The following is a 12893-nucleotide window of genomic DNA, read 5'->3' on the forward strand; positions in this document are numbered from 1 at the left end:
TGTTGTTGGGAGTGTAGCGAAATCTCGTTCTCATTGTGTTTCTCCTCATTATCTTCCTCCTCCTCTTCATTCTCTTCCTCCACATCTTCCTCCTCTTCCTCATTATCTTCATCCTCTTCCTCCTCCTCTTCCTCATTCTCTTCCTCCTCTTCCTCCTCCTTTGACGTAGATAGTTTGTGTGTATGTATTGGTATTGATATGTAAGCTACGTGTGCCTTTTAGAATGTGTTTTATTGTAGTTCTGTCCTTGAGCTGTTCTTGTCTATTAATGTTCTGTATTAATTCATGTTGTGTTTTATGTCATGTTTCATGTTCTGTGTGGACCCCAGGAAGAGTAGCCGCTGCTTTCGTAACAGCTAATGACGATCCTAATAAAATACCAAATACCTCTCCCTCCTTCTCTTTCTCCTCCTCCTCCTCCTCCCAGCTCTTCGTCGTTATCCAGACTCTGCTCCAGAGACTCATATGTTCTCTCTCTGTGTTTCGTTGTTCTAGAATCTTCTCCAGCGGTGTCACTCGGCCCAGGCCTCCTACCTCTTCCAGCAGGATAAGTTCTATGACGTCAGCTATGACACGGGAGACAAGTCCATACAGTGTAGCCGCAAGCCCGACGCCTTCAAGTTCTGGCTGATGTGGAAAGCCATCGGCACCAAGGGTCTGGAAGAGAGAGTGGACAGAGCCCTCGCTATGGCCAGGTCAGTTTGAATGACAGTCTTATGACAAACAAACAAACAAAAAATATTTCTCTTTTGTTTCTTTCCTCCAAAAGACTTGATAGAAGACTCATCTATCTAGCCTGGTCCCAGATCTGTTTGTGCTCTGGTCCAGTGAAATGCGTACAGTGCTGGACTAATGTATGAGCTTTAGTGTACATTGTAGTGGCAGGCCTTCTGCACCGTAGCAACAGTCAAGCTCCCAGCCCTCTACTGGCCCTTTTTAAAATGTATTTCACCTTTATTTCACCTTTATTTCACCTTTATTTCACCGTTATTTCACCGTTATTTCATCTTTATTTCACTTGGCAAGTCAGAACAAATTCTTATTTACAATGACGGCCTAGGAACAGTGGGTTAACTGCTTTGTTCAGGGGCAGAACGATAGATTTTTACCTTGTCAGCTGGGGAATTCGATCTAGCACTGGCCCAACGCTTTGACCACTAGGCTACCTGCCGCCCTTGAACATGATCCTGGAGCATCCATGACTCAGACTGTCTGGTCCTGTCTGTTCAGCTAATAGCCCAGTCCATCAGCTTACACCATCCATGACTGACCCCCTCAGACTGTCTGGTCCTGTCTGGTCCTGTCTGGTCCTGTCTGATCCTGTCTGGTCAGCGAATAGCCCAGTCCATCAGCTTACACCATCCATGACTGACCCCCTCAGACTGTCTGGTCCTGTCTGATCCTGTCTGGTCCTGTCTGATCCTGTCTGGTCAGCTAATAGCCCAGTCCATCAGCTTACACCATCCATGACTGACCCCCTCAGACTGTCTGGTCCTGTCTGGTCCTGTCTGGTCCTGTCTGGTCCTGTCTGGTCAGCTAATAGCCCAGTCCATCAGCTTACACCATCCATGACTGACCCCCTCAGACTGTCTGGTCCTGTCTGGTCCTGTCTGGTCCTGTCTGGTCCTGTCTGGTCAGCTAATAGCCCAGTCCATCAGCTTACACCATCCATGACTGACCCCCTCAGACTGTCTGGTCCTGTCTGGTCCTGTCTGGTCCTGTCTGGTCCTGTCTGTTCAGCTAATAGCCCAGTCCATCAGCTTACACCATCCATGACTGACCCCCTCAGACTGTCTGGTCCTGTCTGGTCCTGTCTGGTCAGCTAATAGCCCAGTCCATCAGCTTACACCATCCATGACTGACCCCCTCAGACTGTCTGGTCCTGTCTGGTCCTGTCTGGTCCTGTCTGGTCCTGTCTGGTCCTGTCTGGTCCTGTCTGTTCAGCTAATAGCCCAGTCCATCAGCTTACACCATCCATGACTGACCCCCTCAGACTGTCTGGTCCTGTCTGGTCCTGTCTGGTCCTGTCTGGTCCTGTCTGTTCAGCTAATAGCCCAGTCCATCAGCTTACACCATCCATGACTGACCCCCTCAGACTGTCTGGTCCTGTCTGGTCCTGTCTGTTCAGCTAATAGCCCAGTCCATCAGCTTACACCATCCATGACTGACCCCCTCAGACTGTCTGGTCCTGTCTGGTCCTGTCTGGTCCTGTCTGTTCAGCTAATAGCCCAGTCCATCAGCTTACACCATCCATGACTGACCCCCTCAGACTGTCTGGTCCTGTCTGGTCCTGTCTGGTCCTGTCTGTTCAGCTAATAGCCCAGTCCATCAGCTTACACCATCCATGACTGACCCCCTCAGACTGTCTGGTCCTGTCTGGTCCTGTCTGGTCCTGTCTGGTCCTGTCTGTTCAGCTAATAGCCCAGTCCATCAGCTTACACCATCCATGACTGACCCCCTCAGACTGTCTGGTCCTGTCTGGTCCTGTCTGGTCCTGTCTGGTCCTGTCTGGTCCTGTCTGTTCAGCTAATAGCCCAGTCCATCAGCTTACACCATCCATGACTGACCCCCTCAGACTGTCTGGTCCTGTCTGGTCCTGTCTGGTCCTGTCTGATCCTGTCTGTTCAGCTAATAGCCCAGTCCATCAGCCTACATGCTGGACTACTCTAACGTTATAGCAAAAAGGGTTGGGATTGATGACAAATCTTATATTTTCATGTATTTTGATTAAAATGGTTTCATAGTGTTTTTAAGTTGCTTGATCAAATGTTTTTTTTTTGGGGGTGGGGGGGCGACAAATACAGAGTGATGGGAAGGGCTCTGCATCCAATGTAACTAGTATCTGTCCAGTGCTTCCTGCTCTCAGTGTCTCCGTCCCAAATACCAAAGCAGTAGCAAGCTACAAATAGACTGTAGAGCAAAAGATGGCCAACCCTGAAGAGCTACTAAGGTATGCAGACTTCTGCTGAGTCATCTGAATCCTATCTGTTAGAGCAGGGCTGGAGCAAAAGCCTGCACAGCCACCCGGTAGTTCTCCAGGAGGACAGGAGGCCATCTTCTACACTGTGGTCCTCTCTGGTCTATACACAGTAACATTACTATGGAAAACAGCTATGTTTTTCCATACGGTCAAGAGTAATAGCAGTTTAACTACGGAGTTAAAACCTACACCGAGATACCTCCTAATAGATATAACCCAGGCTGAGGAATGATACATCTTCTACACCAGCAACCACAGCATCTCAACAGCTTTCTGACCAGGCGTACAGTGGAGAATACAGGCAGAACGGGCTTGGCATCGACTGCATGTAATTCAAGCAGGTCCTAGAAATCAAGCTGTATATTTGGAGGGCAGCCGGTTCTATTTCTGGGCTGTTGGCAGTAAATTACGGTCAGGTCCAGGGTTCCTTAACTATTCTGTGTGGCCTTTTTAGTTGCCCCCCCCCCCCCCCCCCCAACTATTCTGTGTGGCCTTTTTAGTTGCCCCCCCCCCCCCCCCCCAACTATTCTGTGTGGCCTTTTTAGCTGCCCCCCCCGCCCCCCCCCCCCCCCATCTATTCTGTGTGGCCTTTTTAGCTGTCTCCCCCCCCAACTATTCTGTGTGGCCTTTTTAGCTGTCGTCCCCCCCCCCCCCCCCCATCTATTCTGTGTGGCCTTTTTAGCTGTCCCCCCCCCCCCCCCCCCATCTATTCCGTGTGGCCTTTTTAGCTGCCCCCCCCACCCCTCATCTATTCTGATCCAGATGACCTGTGGTCACCTTTACAGTTCAGGACCTACTGTCTGCAGGGGGTATGTGGGACCAAGATAGGGGGTCATACGACACGAGGCCAGACAACGACCAGGCTATTTTCAGACTGCTACTAATAGCCCCCTGCTCACTCCACTCCATTCACGTGTCTAATGCTGTATAGGATTCAGTAGGGCGGTCGGTGCCATCTAACATGAGGGAGGACCAGTCCTTTTTATTTCCCCCATGAACACGGCCTTATTTCTAATACAGCATATTGGATGACTGTCATTCATATTCCATAGCAGGAGGACTACTGCTGTGTCTGGCTGGAGGACAGGGACCTCTAGTGGTGGTCTAGAGGATAGCAGGAGGACTACTGCTGTGTCTGGCTGGAGGACAGGGACCTCTAGTGGTAGTCTAGAGGATAGCAGGAGGACTACTGCTGTGTCTGGCTGGAGGACAGGGACCTCTAGTGGTGGTCTAGAGGATAGCAGGAGGACTACTGCTGTGTCTGGCTGGAGGACAGGGACCTCTAGTGGTGGTCTAGAGGATAGCAGGAGGACTACTGCTGTGTCTGGCTGGAGGACAGGGACCTCTAGTGGTGGTCTAGAGGATAGCAGGAGGACTACTGCTGTGTCTGACTGGAGGACAGGGACCTCTAGTGGTGGTCTAGAGGATAGCAGGAGGACTACTGCTGTGTCTGGCTGGAGGACAGGGACCTCTAGTGGTGGTCTAGAGGATAGCAGGAGGACTACTGCTGTGTCTGGCTGGAGGACAGGGACCTCTAGTGGTGGTCTAGAGGATAGCAGGAGGGCTACTGCTGTGTCTGGCTGGAGGACAGGGACCTCTAGTGGTAGTCTAGAGGATAGCAGGAGGACTACTGCTGTGTCTGGCTGGAGGACAGGGACCTCTAGTGGTGGTCTAGAGGATAGCAGGAGGACTACTGCTGTGTCTGGCTGGAGGACAGGGACCTCTAGTGGTAGTCTAGAGGATAGCAGGAGGACTACTGCTGTGTCTGGCTGGAGGACAGGGACCTCTAGTGGTGGTCTAGAGGATAGCAGGTGGACTACTGCTGTGTCTGGCTGGAGGACAGGGACCTCTAGTGGTGGTCTAGAGGATAGCAGGAGGACTACTGCTGTGTCTGGCTGGAGGACAGGGACCTCTAGTGGTGGTCTAGAGGATAGCAGGAGGACTACTGCTGTGTCTGGCTGGAGGACAGGGACCTCTAGTGGTGGTCTAGAGGATAGCAGGAGGACTACTGCTGTGTCTGGCTGGAGGACAGGGACCTCTAGTGGTAGTCTAGAGGATAGCAGGAGGACTACTGCTGTGTCTGGCTGGAGGACAGGGACCTCTACTGGTAGTCTAGAGGATAGCAGGAGGACTACTGCTGTGTCTGGCTGGAGGACAGGGACCTCTAGTGGTAGTCTAGAGGATAGCAGGAGGACTACTGCTGTGTCTGGCTGGAGGACAGGGACCTCTAGTGGTGGTCTAGAGGATAGCAGGAGGACTACTGCTGTGTCTGGCTGGAGGACAGGGACCTCTAGTGGTGGTCTAGAGGATAGCAGGAGGACTACTGCTGTGTCTGGCTGGAGGACAGGGACCTCTAGTGGTGGTCTAGAGGATAGCAGGAGGACTACTGCTGTGTCTGGCTGGAGGACAGGGACCTCTAGTGGTAGTCTAGAGGATAGCAGGAGGACTACTGCTGTGTCTGGCTGGAGGACAGGGACCTCTACTGGTAGTCTAGAGGATAGCAGGAGGACTACTGCTGTGTCTGGCTGGAGGACAGGGACCTCTAGTGGTAGTCTAGAGGATAGCAGGAGGACTACTGCTGTGTCTGGCTGGAGGACAGGGACCTCTAGTGGTGGTCTAGAGGATAGCAGGAGGACTACTGCTGTGTCTGGCTGGAGGACAGGGACCTCTAGTGGTAGTCTAGAGGATAGCAGCAGGACTACTGCTGTGTCTGGCTGGAGGACAGGGACCTCTAGTGGTGGTCTAGAGGATAGCAGGAGGACTACTGCTGTGTCTGGCTGGAGGACAGGGACTTCTAGTGGTGGTCTAGAGGATAGCAGGAGGACTACTGCTGTGTCTGGCTGGAGGACAGGGACCTCTAGTGGTGGTCTAGAGGATAGCAGGAGGACTACTGCTGTGTCTGGCTGGAGGACAGGGACCTCTAGTGGTGGTCTAGAGGATAGCAGGTGGACTACTGCTGTGTCTGGCTGGAGGACAGGGACCTCTAGTGGTAGTCTAGAGGATAGCAGGAGGACTACTGCTGTGTCTGGCTGGAGGACAGGGACCTCTAGTGGTAGTCTAGAGGATAGCAGGAGGACTACTGCTGTGTCTGGCTGGAGGACAGGGACCTCTAGTGGTGGTCTAGAGGATAGCAGGAGGACTACTGCTGTGTCTGGCTGGAGGACAGGGACCTCTAGTGGTGGTCTAGAGAATAGCAGGAGGACTACTGCTGTGTCTGGCTGGAGGACAGGGACCTCTACTGGTAGTCTAGAGGATAGCAGGAGGACTACTGCTGTGTCTGGCTGGAGGGCAGGGACCTCTAGTGGTGGTCTAGAGGATAGCAGGAGGACTACTGCTGTGTCTGGCTGGAGGACAGGGACCTCTAGTGGTGGTCTAGAGGATAGCAGGAGGACTACTGCTGTGTCTGGCTGGAGGACAGGGACCTCTAGTGGTAGTCTAGAGGATAGCAGGAGGACTACTGCTGTGTCTGGCTGGAGGACAGGGACCTCTAGTAGTGGTCTAGAGGATAGCAGGAGGACTACTGCTGTGTCTGGCTGGAGGACAGGGACCTCTAGTGGTGGTCTAGAGGATAGCAGGTGGACTACTGCTGTGTCTGGCTGGAGGACAGGGACCTCTAGTGGTAGTCTAGAGGATAGCAGGAGAACTACTGCTGTGTCTGGCTGGAGGACAGGGACCTCTAGTGGTAGTCTAGAGGATAGCAGGAGGACTACTGCTGTGTCTGGCTGGAGGACAGGGACCTCTAGTGGTAGTCTAGAGGATAACAGGAGGACTACTGCTGTGTCTGGCTGGAGGGCAGGGACCTCTAGTGGTAGTCCAGAGGATAGCAGGAGGACTACTGCTGTGTCTGGCTGGAGGACAGGGACCTCTAGTGGTGGTCTAGAGGATAGCAGGAGGACTACTGCTGTGTCTGGCTGGAGGACAGGGACCTCTAGTGGTGGTCTAGAGGATAGCAGGAGGACTACTGCTGTGTCTGGCTGGAGGACAGGGACCTCTAGTGGTGGTCTAGAGGATAGCAGGAGGACTACTGCTGTGTCTGGCTGGAGGACAGGGACCTCTAGTGGTGGTCTAGAGGATAGCAGGAGGACTACTGCTGTGTCTGGCTGGAGGACAGGGACCTCTAGTGGTGGTCTAGAGGATAGCAGGAGGACTACTGCTGTGTCTGGCTGGAGGACAGGGACCTCTAGTGGTAGTCTAGAGGATAGCAGGAGGACTACTGCTGTGTCTGGCTGGAGGACAGGGACCTCTAGTGGTGGTCTAGAGGATAGCAGGAGGACTACTGCTGTGTGTGGCTGGAGGACAGGGACCTCTAGTGGTAGTCTAGAGGATAGCAGGAGGACTACTGCTGTGTCTGGCTGGAGGGCAGGGACCTCTAGTGGTAGTCTAGAGGATAGCAGGAGGACTACTGCTGTGTCTGGCTGGAGGACAGGGACCTCTAGTGGTGGTCTAGAGGATAGCAGGAGGACTACTGCTGTGTCTGGCTGGAGGACAGGGACCTCTAGTGGTAGTCTATAGGATAGCAGGAGGACTACTGCTGTGTCTGGCTGGAGGACAGGGACCTCTAGTGGTAGTCTAGAGGATAGCAGGAGGACTACTGCTGTGTCTGGCTGGAGGACAGGGACCTCTAGTGGTGGTCTAGAGGATAGCAGGAGGACTACTGCTGTGTCTGGCTGGAGGACAGGGACCTCTAGTGGTGGTCTAGAGGATAGCAGGAGGACTACTGCTGTGTCTGGCTGGAGGACAGGGACCTCTAGTGGTAGTCTAGAGGATAGCAGGAGGACTACTGCTGTGTCTGGCTGGAGGACAGGGACCTCTAGTGGTAGTCTAGAGGATAGCAGGAGGACTACTGCTGTGTCTGGCTGGAGGACAGGGACCTCTAGTGGTGGTCTAGAGGATAGCAGGAGGACTACTGCTGTGTCTGGCTGGAGGACAGGGACCTCTAGTGGTGGTCTAGAGGATAGCAGGAGGACTACTGCTGTGTCTGGCTGGAGGACAGGGACCTCTAGTGGTGGTCTAGAGGATAGCAGGAGGACTACTGCTGTGTCTGGTTGGAGGACAGGGACCTCTAGTGGTGGTCTAGAGGATAGCAGGAGGACTACTGCTGTGTCTGGCTGGAGGACAGGGACCTCTAGTGGTGGTCTAGAGGATAGCAGGAGGACTACTGCTGTGTCTGGCTGGAGGACAGGGACCTCTAGTGGCGGTCTAGAGGATAGCAGGAGGACTACTGCTGTGTCTGGCTGGAGGACAGGGACCTCTAGTGGCGGTCTAGAGGATAGCAGGAGGACTACTGCTGTGTCTGGCTGGAGGACAGGGACCTCTAGTGGTAGTCTAGAGGATAGCAGGAGGACTACTGCTGTGTCTGGCTGGAGGACAGGGACCTCTAGTGGTGGTCTAGAGGATAGCAGGAGGACTACTGCTGTGTCTGGTTGGAGGACAGGGACCTCTAGTGGTGGTCTAGAGGATAGCAGGAGGACTACTGCTGTGTCTGGCTGGAGGACAGGGACCTCTAGTGGTGGTCTAGAGGATAGCAGGAGGACTACTGCTGTGTCTGGTTGGAGGACAGGGACCTCTAGTGGTGGTCTAGAGGATAGCAGGAGGACTACTGCTGTGTCTGGCTGGAGGACAGGGACCTCTAGTGGTGGTCTAGAGGATAGCAGGAGGACTACTGCTGTGTCTGGCTGGAGGACAGGGACCTCTAGTGGCGGTCTAGAGGATAGCAGGAGGACTACTGCTGTGTCTGGCTGGAGGACAGGGACCTCTAGTGGCGGTCTAGAGGATAGCAGGAGGACTACTGCTGTGTCTGGCTGGAGGACAGGGACCTCTAGTGGTAGTCTAGAGGATAGCAGGAGGACTACTGCTGTGTCTGGCTGGAGGACAGGGACCTCTAGTGGTGGTCTAGAGGATAGCAGGAGGACTACTGCTGTGTTGTAAACGTAGACAACAGGAAATACATTGCAGTTATTAACTTGGTAAACAATAGGTAGGGCTGTCTAAGACTATGGAGCAGGAGTGCTGTGTTGGACAGACTAGACCACACATTGCAGTCTTGCACTGTTGAAAAAAGGCTCGGTAAAACTCTTAGAGCCTGAAAAGGGTTTCGTACGGTTGTGGAATATAATTATTTCTGACACTCTTGACTTCCTTCTCTTTGGTAGATATCTGGCAGAGGAGATCAAGAAGAGAGATGGATTCCGTCTTGTGATGGAGCCGGAGTACACCAACGTCTGTTTCTGGTACATTCCTCCCAGTCTGAGGGACATGACTGATGGACCTGAGTTCTGGAAAAAGGTCCATGCGGTAAGTCAGAGAGGACATCCCCTCATATACAGAACACTATCCTCTCCTTTCCTTTAGGTGTTTTTCAACGTTAACAGAAGCCCTGTCATGAATAACACAAAAAAGGTTAATACAATTGAATTCAGGAATTAATTAATGTTGAAAAACAGAAAAGACATTCATTTCACAGGATATGAATGAGACAATAGTTAGCTAACCATGAGGATTTAGGCTCCAGTCTCTATCGGAGGCGTGGGTTCAGATCCCACCACTGACACCAGATGTCAAGCAGGATAAGCAGGATATGTCAAGCAGCATAATCCTCCAATCCACTCCATGCAGAAATGGACCTTAGATCAGTGTGTGGAGACTCTAAATACAACTTGACTTTGGTTATGTTCCCAATAATCTCTCCTTTCTGCCGTGAATTCGTGGATTTGAAAGGTAATGACTGGTACATGGAAACACTGATCCAATGGTCTCACACGTGAATGAGTGTTTACTTCATGAGGAAGGAGAGATTATTGGAATACTGACACCTTAACTTCCAGTTCCACCATCTCACAGTGTATGTACTACTCCCTACCCCCAGGTGGCGCCAGTGGTTAAGGAGCGCATGATGAAGAAGGGCTCTATGATGGTAGGCTACCAGCCCCATGGAGACAAGGCTAACTTCTTCAGACAGATCATCATTAGCCCTCAGGTCAGCAGACAAGACATGGACTTCCTGCTGGACCAAATACACAGCCTGGGGATGGACTTATGATCCCACGGAGAATACCTACAGAATGGCACCCTATTCCCTCAATGAGCCCTGGTCTAAAGTAGGGCACTATACAGGGAATAGGGTACCATTTTGAACAAAGCCCATGGGTCATGAAACAGGAGATCATGTTTTGAAACTGAGTGAAACGGAAGAGGTGGTACCCCAAACGTCCTATAAAAAGTTTCCAAACGTCCTATAAGAAGTTTCCAAACGTCCTATAAGAAGTTTCCAAACGTCCTATAAGTTTCCAAACATCCTATAAGAAGTTTCCAAACATCCTATAAGAAGTTTCCAAAACGTCCTATAAGAAGTTTCCAAACGTCCTATAAGAAGTTTCCAAACGTCCTATAAGAAGTTTCCAAACGTCCTATAAGAAGTTTCCAAACGTCCTATAAGAAGTTTCCAAAACGTCCTATAAGTTTCCAAAACGTCCTATAAGAAGTTTCCAAACGTCCTATAAGAAGTTTCCAAACGTCCTATAAGAAGTTTCCAAAACGTCCTATAAGAAGTTTCCAAAACGTCCTATAAGAAGTTTCCAAAACGTCCTATAAGAAGTTTCCAAAACGTCCTATAAGAAGTTTCCAAAACGTCCTATAAGAAGTTTCCAAACGTCCTATAAGAAGTTTCCAAAACGTCCTATAAGAAGTTTCCAAAATGTCCTATAAGAAGTTTCCAAAACGTCCTATAAGAAGTTTCCAAACGTCGTATAAGAAGTTTCCAAACGTCCTATAAGAAGTTTCCAAACGTCCTATAAGAAGTTTCCAAACGTCCTATAAGAAGTTTCCAAACGTCCTATAAGAAGTTTCCAAACGTCCTATAAGAAGTTTCCAAAACATCCTATAAGAAGTTTCCAAACGTCCTATAAGAAGTTTCCAAACGTCCTATAAGAAGTTTCCAAAACGTCCTATAAGAAGTTTCCAAAACGTCCTATAAGAAGTTTCCAAAACGTCCTATAAGAAGTTTCCAAAACGTCGTATAAGAAGTTTCTAAAACGTCCTATAAGAAGTTTCCAAACGTCCTATAAGAAGTTTCCAAACGTCCTATAAGAAGTTTCCAAACGTCCTATAAGAAGTTTCCAAACGTCCTATAAGAAGTTTCCAAACGTCCTATAAGAAGTTTCCAAACGTCCTATAAGAAGTTTCCAAAACGTCCTATAAGAAGTTTCCAAACGTCCTATAAGAAGTTTCCAAACGTCCTATAAGAAGTTTCCAAACGTCCTATAAGAAGTTTCCAAACGTCCTATAAGAAGTTTCCAAAACGTCCTATAAGAAGTTTCCAAACGTCCTATAAGAAGTTTCCAAAACGTCCTATAAGAAGTTTCCAAACGTCCTATAAGAAGTTTCCAAACGTCCTATAAGAAGTTTCCAAACGTCCCATAAGAAGTTTCCAAACGTCCTATAAGAAGTTTCCAAAACGTCCTATAAGAAGTTTCCAAACATCCTTTAAGAAGTTTGTGAACTTGTTCTCTTATTTGGTGCCCCAGGGTTGTTTCCGAAGCCTCAGCGTATCATCCTTCCATTGCCCGTCTCCATAAAGTGCTCCAATGAGTTCCTGTTCCTTCTGCTCACTATCGATTCCATTTGTAATTCTGAGGACAGGCAGTGTGTCAGTCCACGAGACTGAGACACAGTAGCTTGTTGACGGTTTGAGGGCTCAACCTCTTTATTGGAACCAATTTCAGATCAATAAAAAACTCAATGTCAATATCCTTTATGTTAATGTGCTTTTTTAGGGTAATATATCATACTGTTATATTAAAAGGGTAATATATCATACTGTTATATTAAAAGGGTAATATATAATATAATATAATATAACTGCTTGTTAGAAAACAAGGCGTGCAACTTTTAGTAAAAGTTGAAATATTTGAAGAGATTTTAGGAGATACGATTTTAAGCGATACCGATTGATTGTAAGAGATTTATATAATATTAAAATATGTATATTACTTGATGAGATTAATATATAATCTTTAGAGAATAGTGATGATGTCAGGGAAGAGCTTTAAATGTATTTTAGTTCTTTAGTTCTGGATTTTCTCTTTTGAAGAATTTTCTTCCACACGCATTAACTTCTATGATTTTAAAATAATTTTCAAAAAGAAATGTAGCACACCTAGTGCTTGGATACTGTGAGTCCACCTGCATGAATCAGACAGATCTTAAAATGGCTTCCGTTGTTCTGTTTTATAATCGTTTTTTTCTTCAGCAACACGTTACTTAAAGCCAACAGATGAAATGCTTTCTTACTTGTTTTAAACGGACTCAAAATGCCTGTTGTTCAGTCATTACTACGAGACGATAATAAGACGATTTAAGTGGTCAAACCAGTCTTAATGCATTACAGCTGCTTTATAATGCGTCATACCAGCTTTATAATGCATCATACCAGCTTTTTAATGCATTATAACAGCTTTATAATGCATTATACCAGCTTTATAATGCATTATACCAGCTTTATAATGCATCATACCAGCTTTATAATGCATCATACCAGCTTTATAATGCATCATACCAGCTTTATAATGCATCATACCAGCTTTATAATGCATCATACCAGTTGGCTTAAAAGGAAGGTGTTTTTTTTTGGTAGCTTGCCATCAAAGAGAATGGTGTTTACTTTAAACATGTATGGAGTTCTGTGTACAATACTAGGATACGTGCATTCTGTAGTATACATCATATCGTATTCTTGCAAGACATTCTGTTTTCTCTTGTTGTTTTGTTTTGTTCCAATAGCATTTTGTTCAGATATGTTGTCTGAAAAAAGCCTGTATGTGGGATTTTTTTTTGTCGATGGTTCAGCACCAATGAGGTTTCACTGAGAATGATTTATTTTCTTTATCAGTGAAAATAAAACCATTTGTTTACTGAA

At 48.6% G+C, this 12893-nt stretch overlaps 1 protein-coding gene across 1 annotated transcript; it reads left to right on the forward strand.

The window, feature by feature from the left end:
- Positions 1-495: 495 nt before the first annotated feature.
- Positions 496-12893, forward strand: LOC120037960 (acidic amino acid decarboxylase GADL1-like; the record flags this gene model as incomplete). The annotated part of the gene is made up of 3 exons (XM_038983899.1): positions 496-695; positions 9133-9274; positions 9846-12893. Coding segments are annotated over 3 exons (516 nt in total), but the record flags the coding sequence as incomplete, so codon positions are not given.

The sequence above is a fragment of the Salvelinus namaycush genome, unplaced genomic scaffold, assembly GCF_016432855.1.
Source record: "Salvelinus namaycush isolate Seneca unplaced genomic scaffold, SaNama_1.0 Scaffold1996, whole genome shotgun sequence".
NCBI lineage: Eukaryota > Metazoa > Chordata > Actinopteri > Salmoniformes > Salmonidae > Salvelinus > Salvelinus namaycush.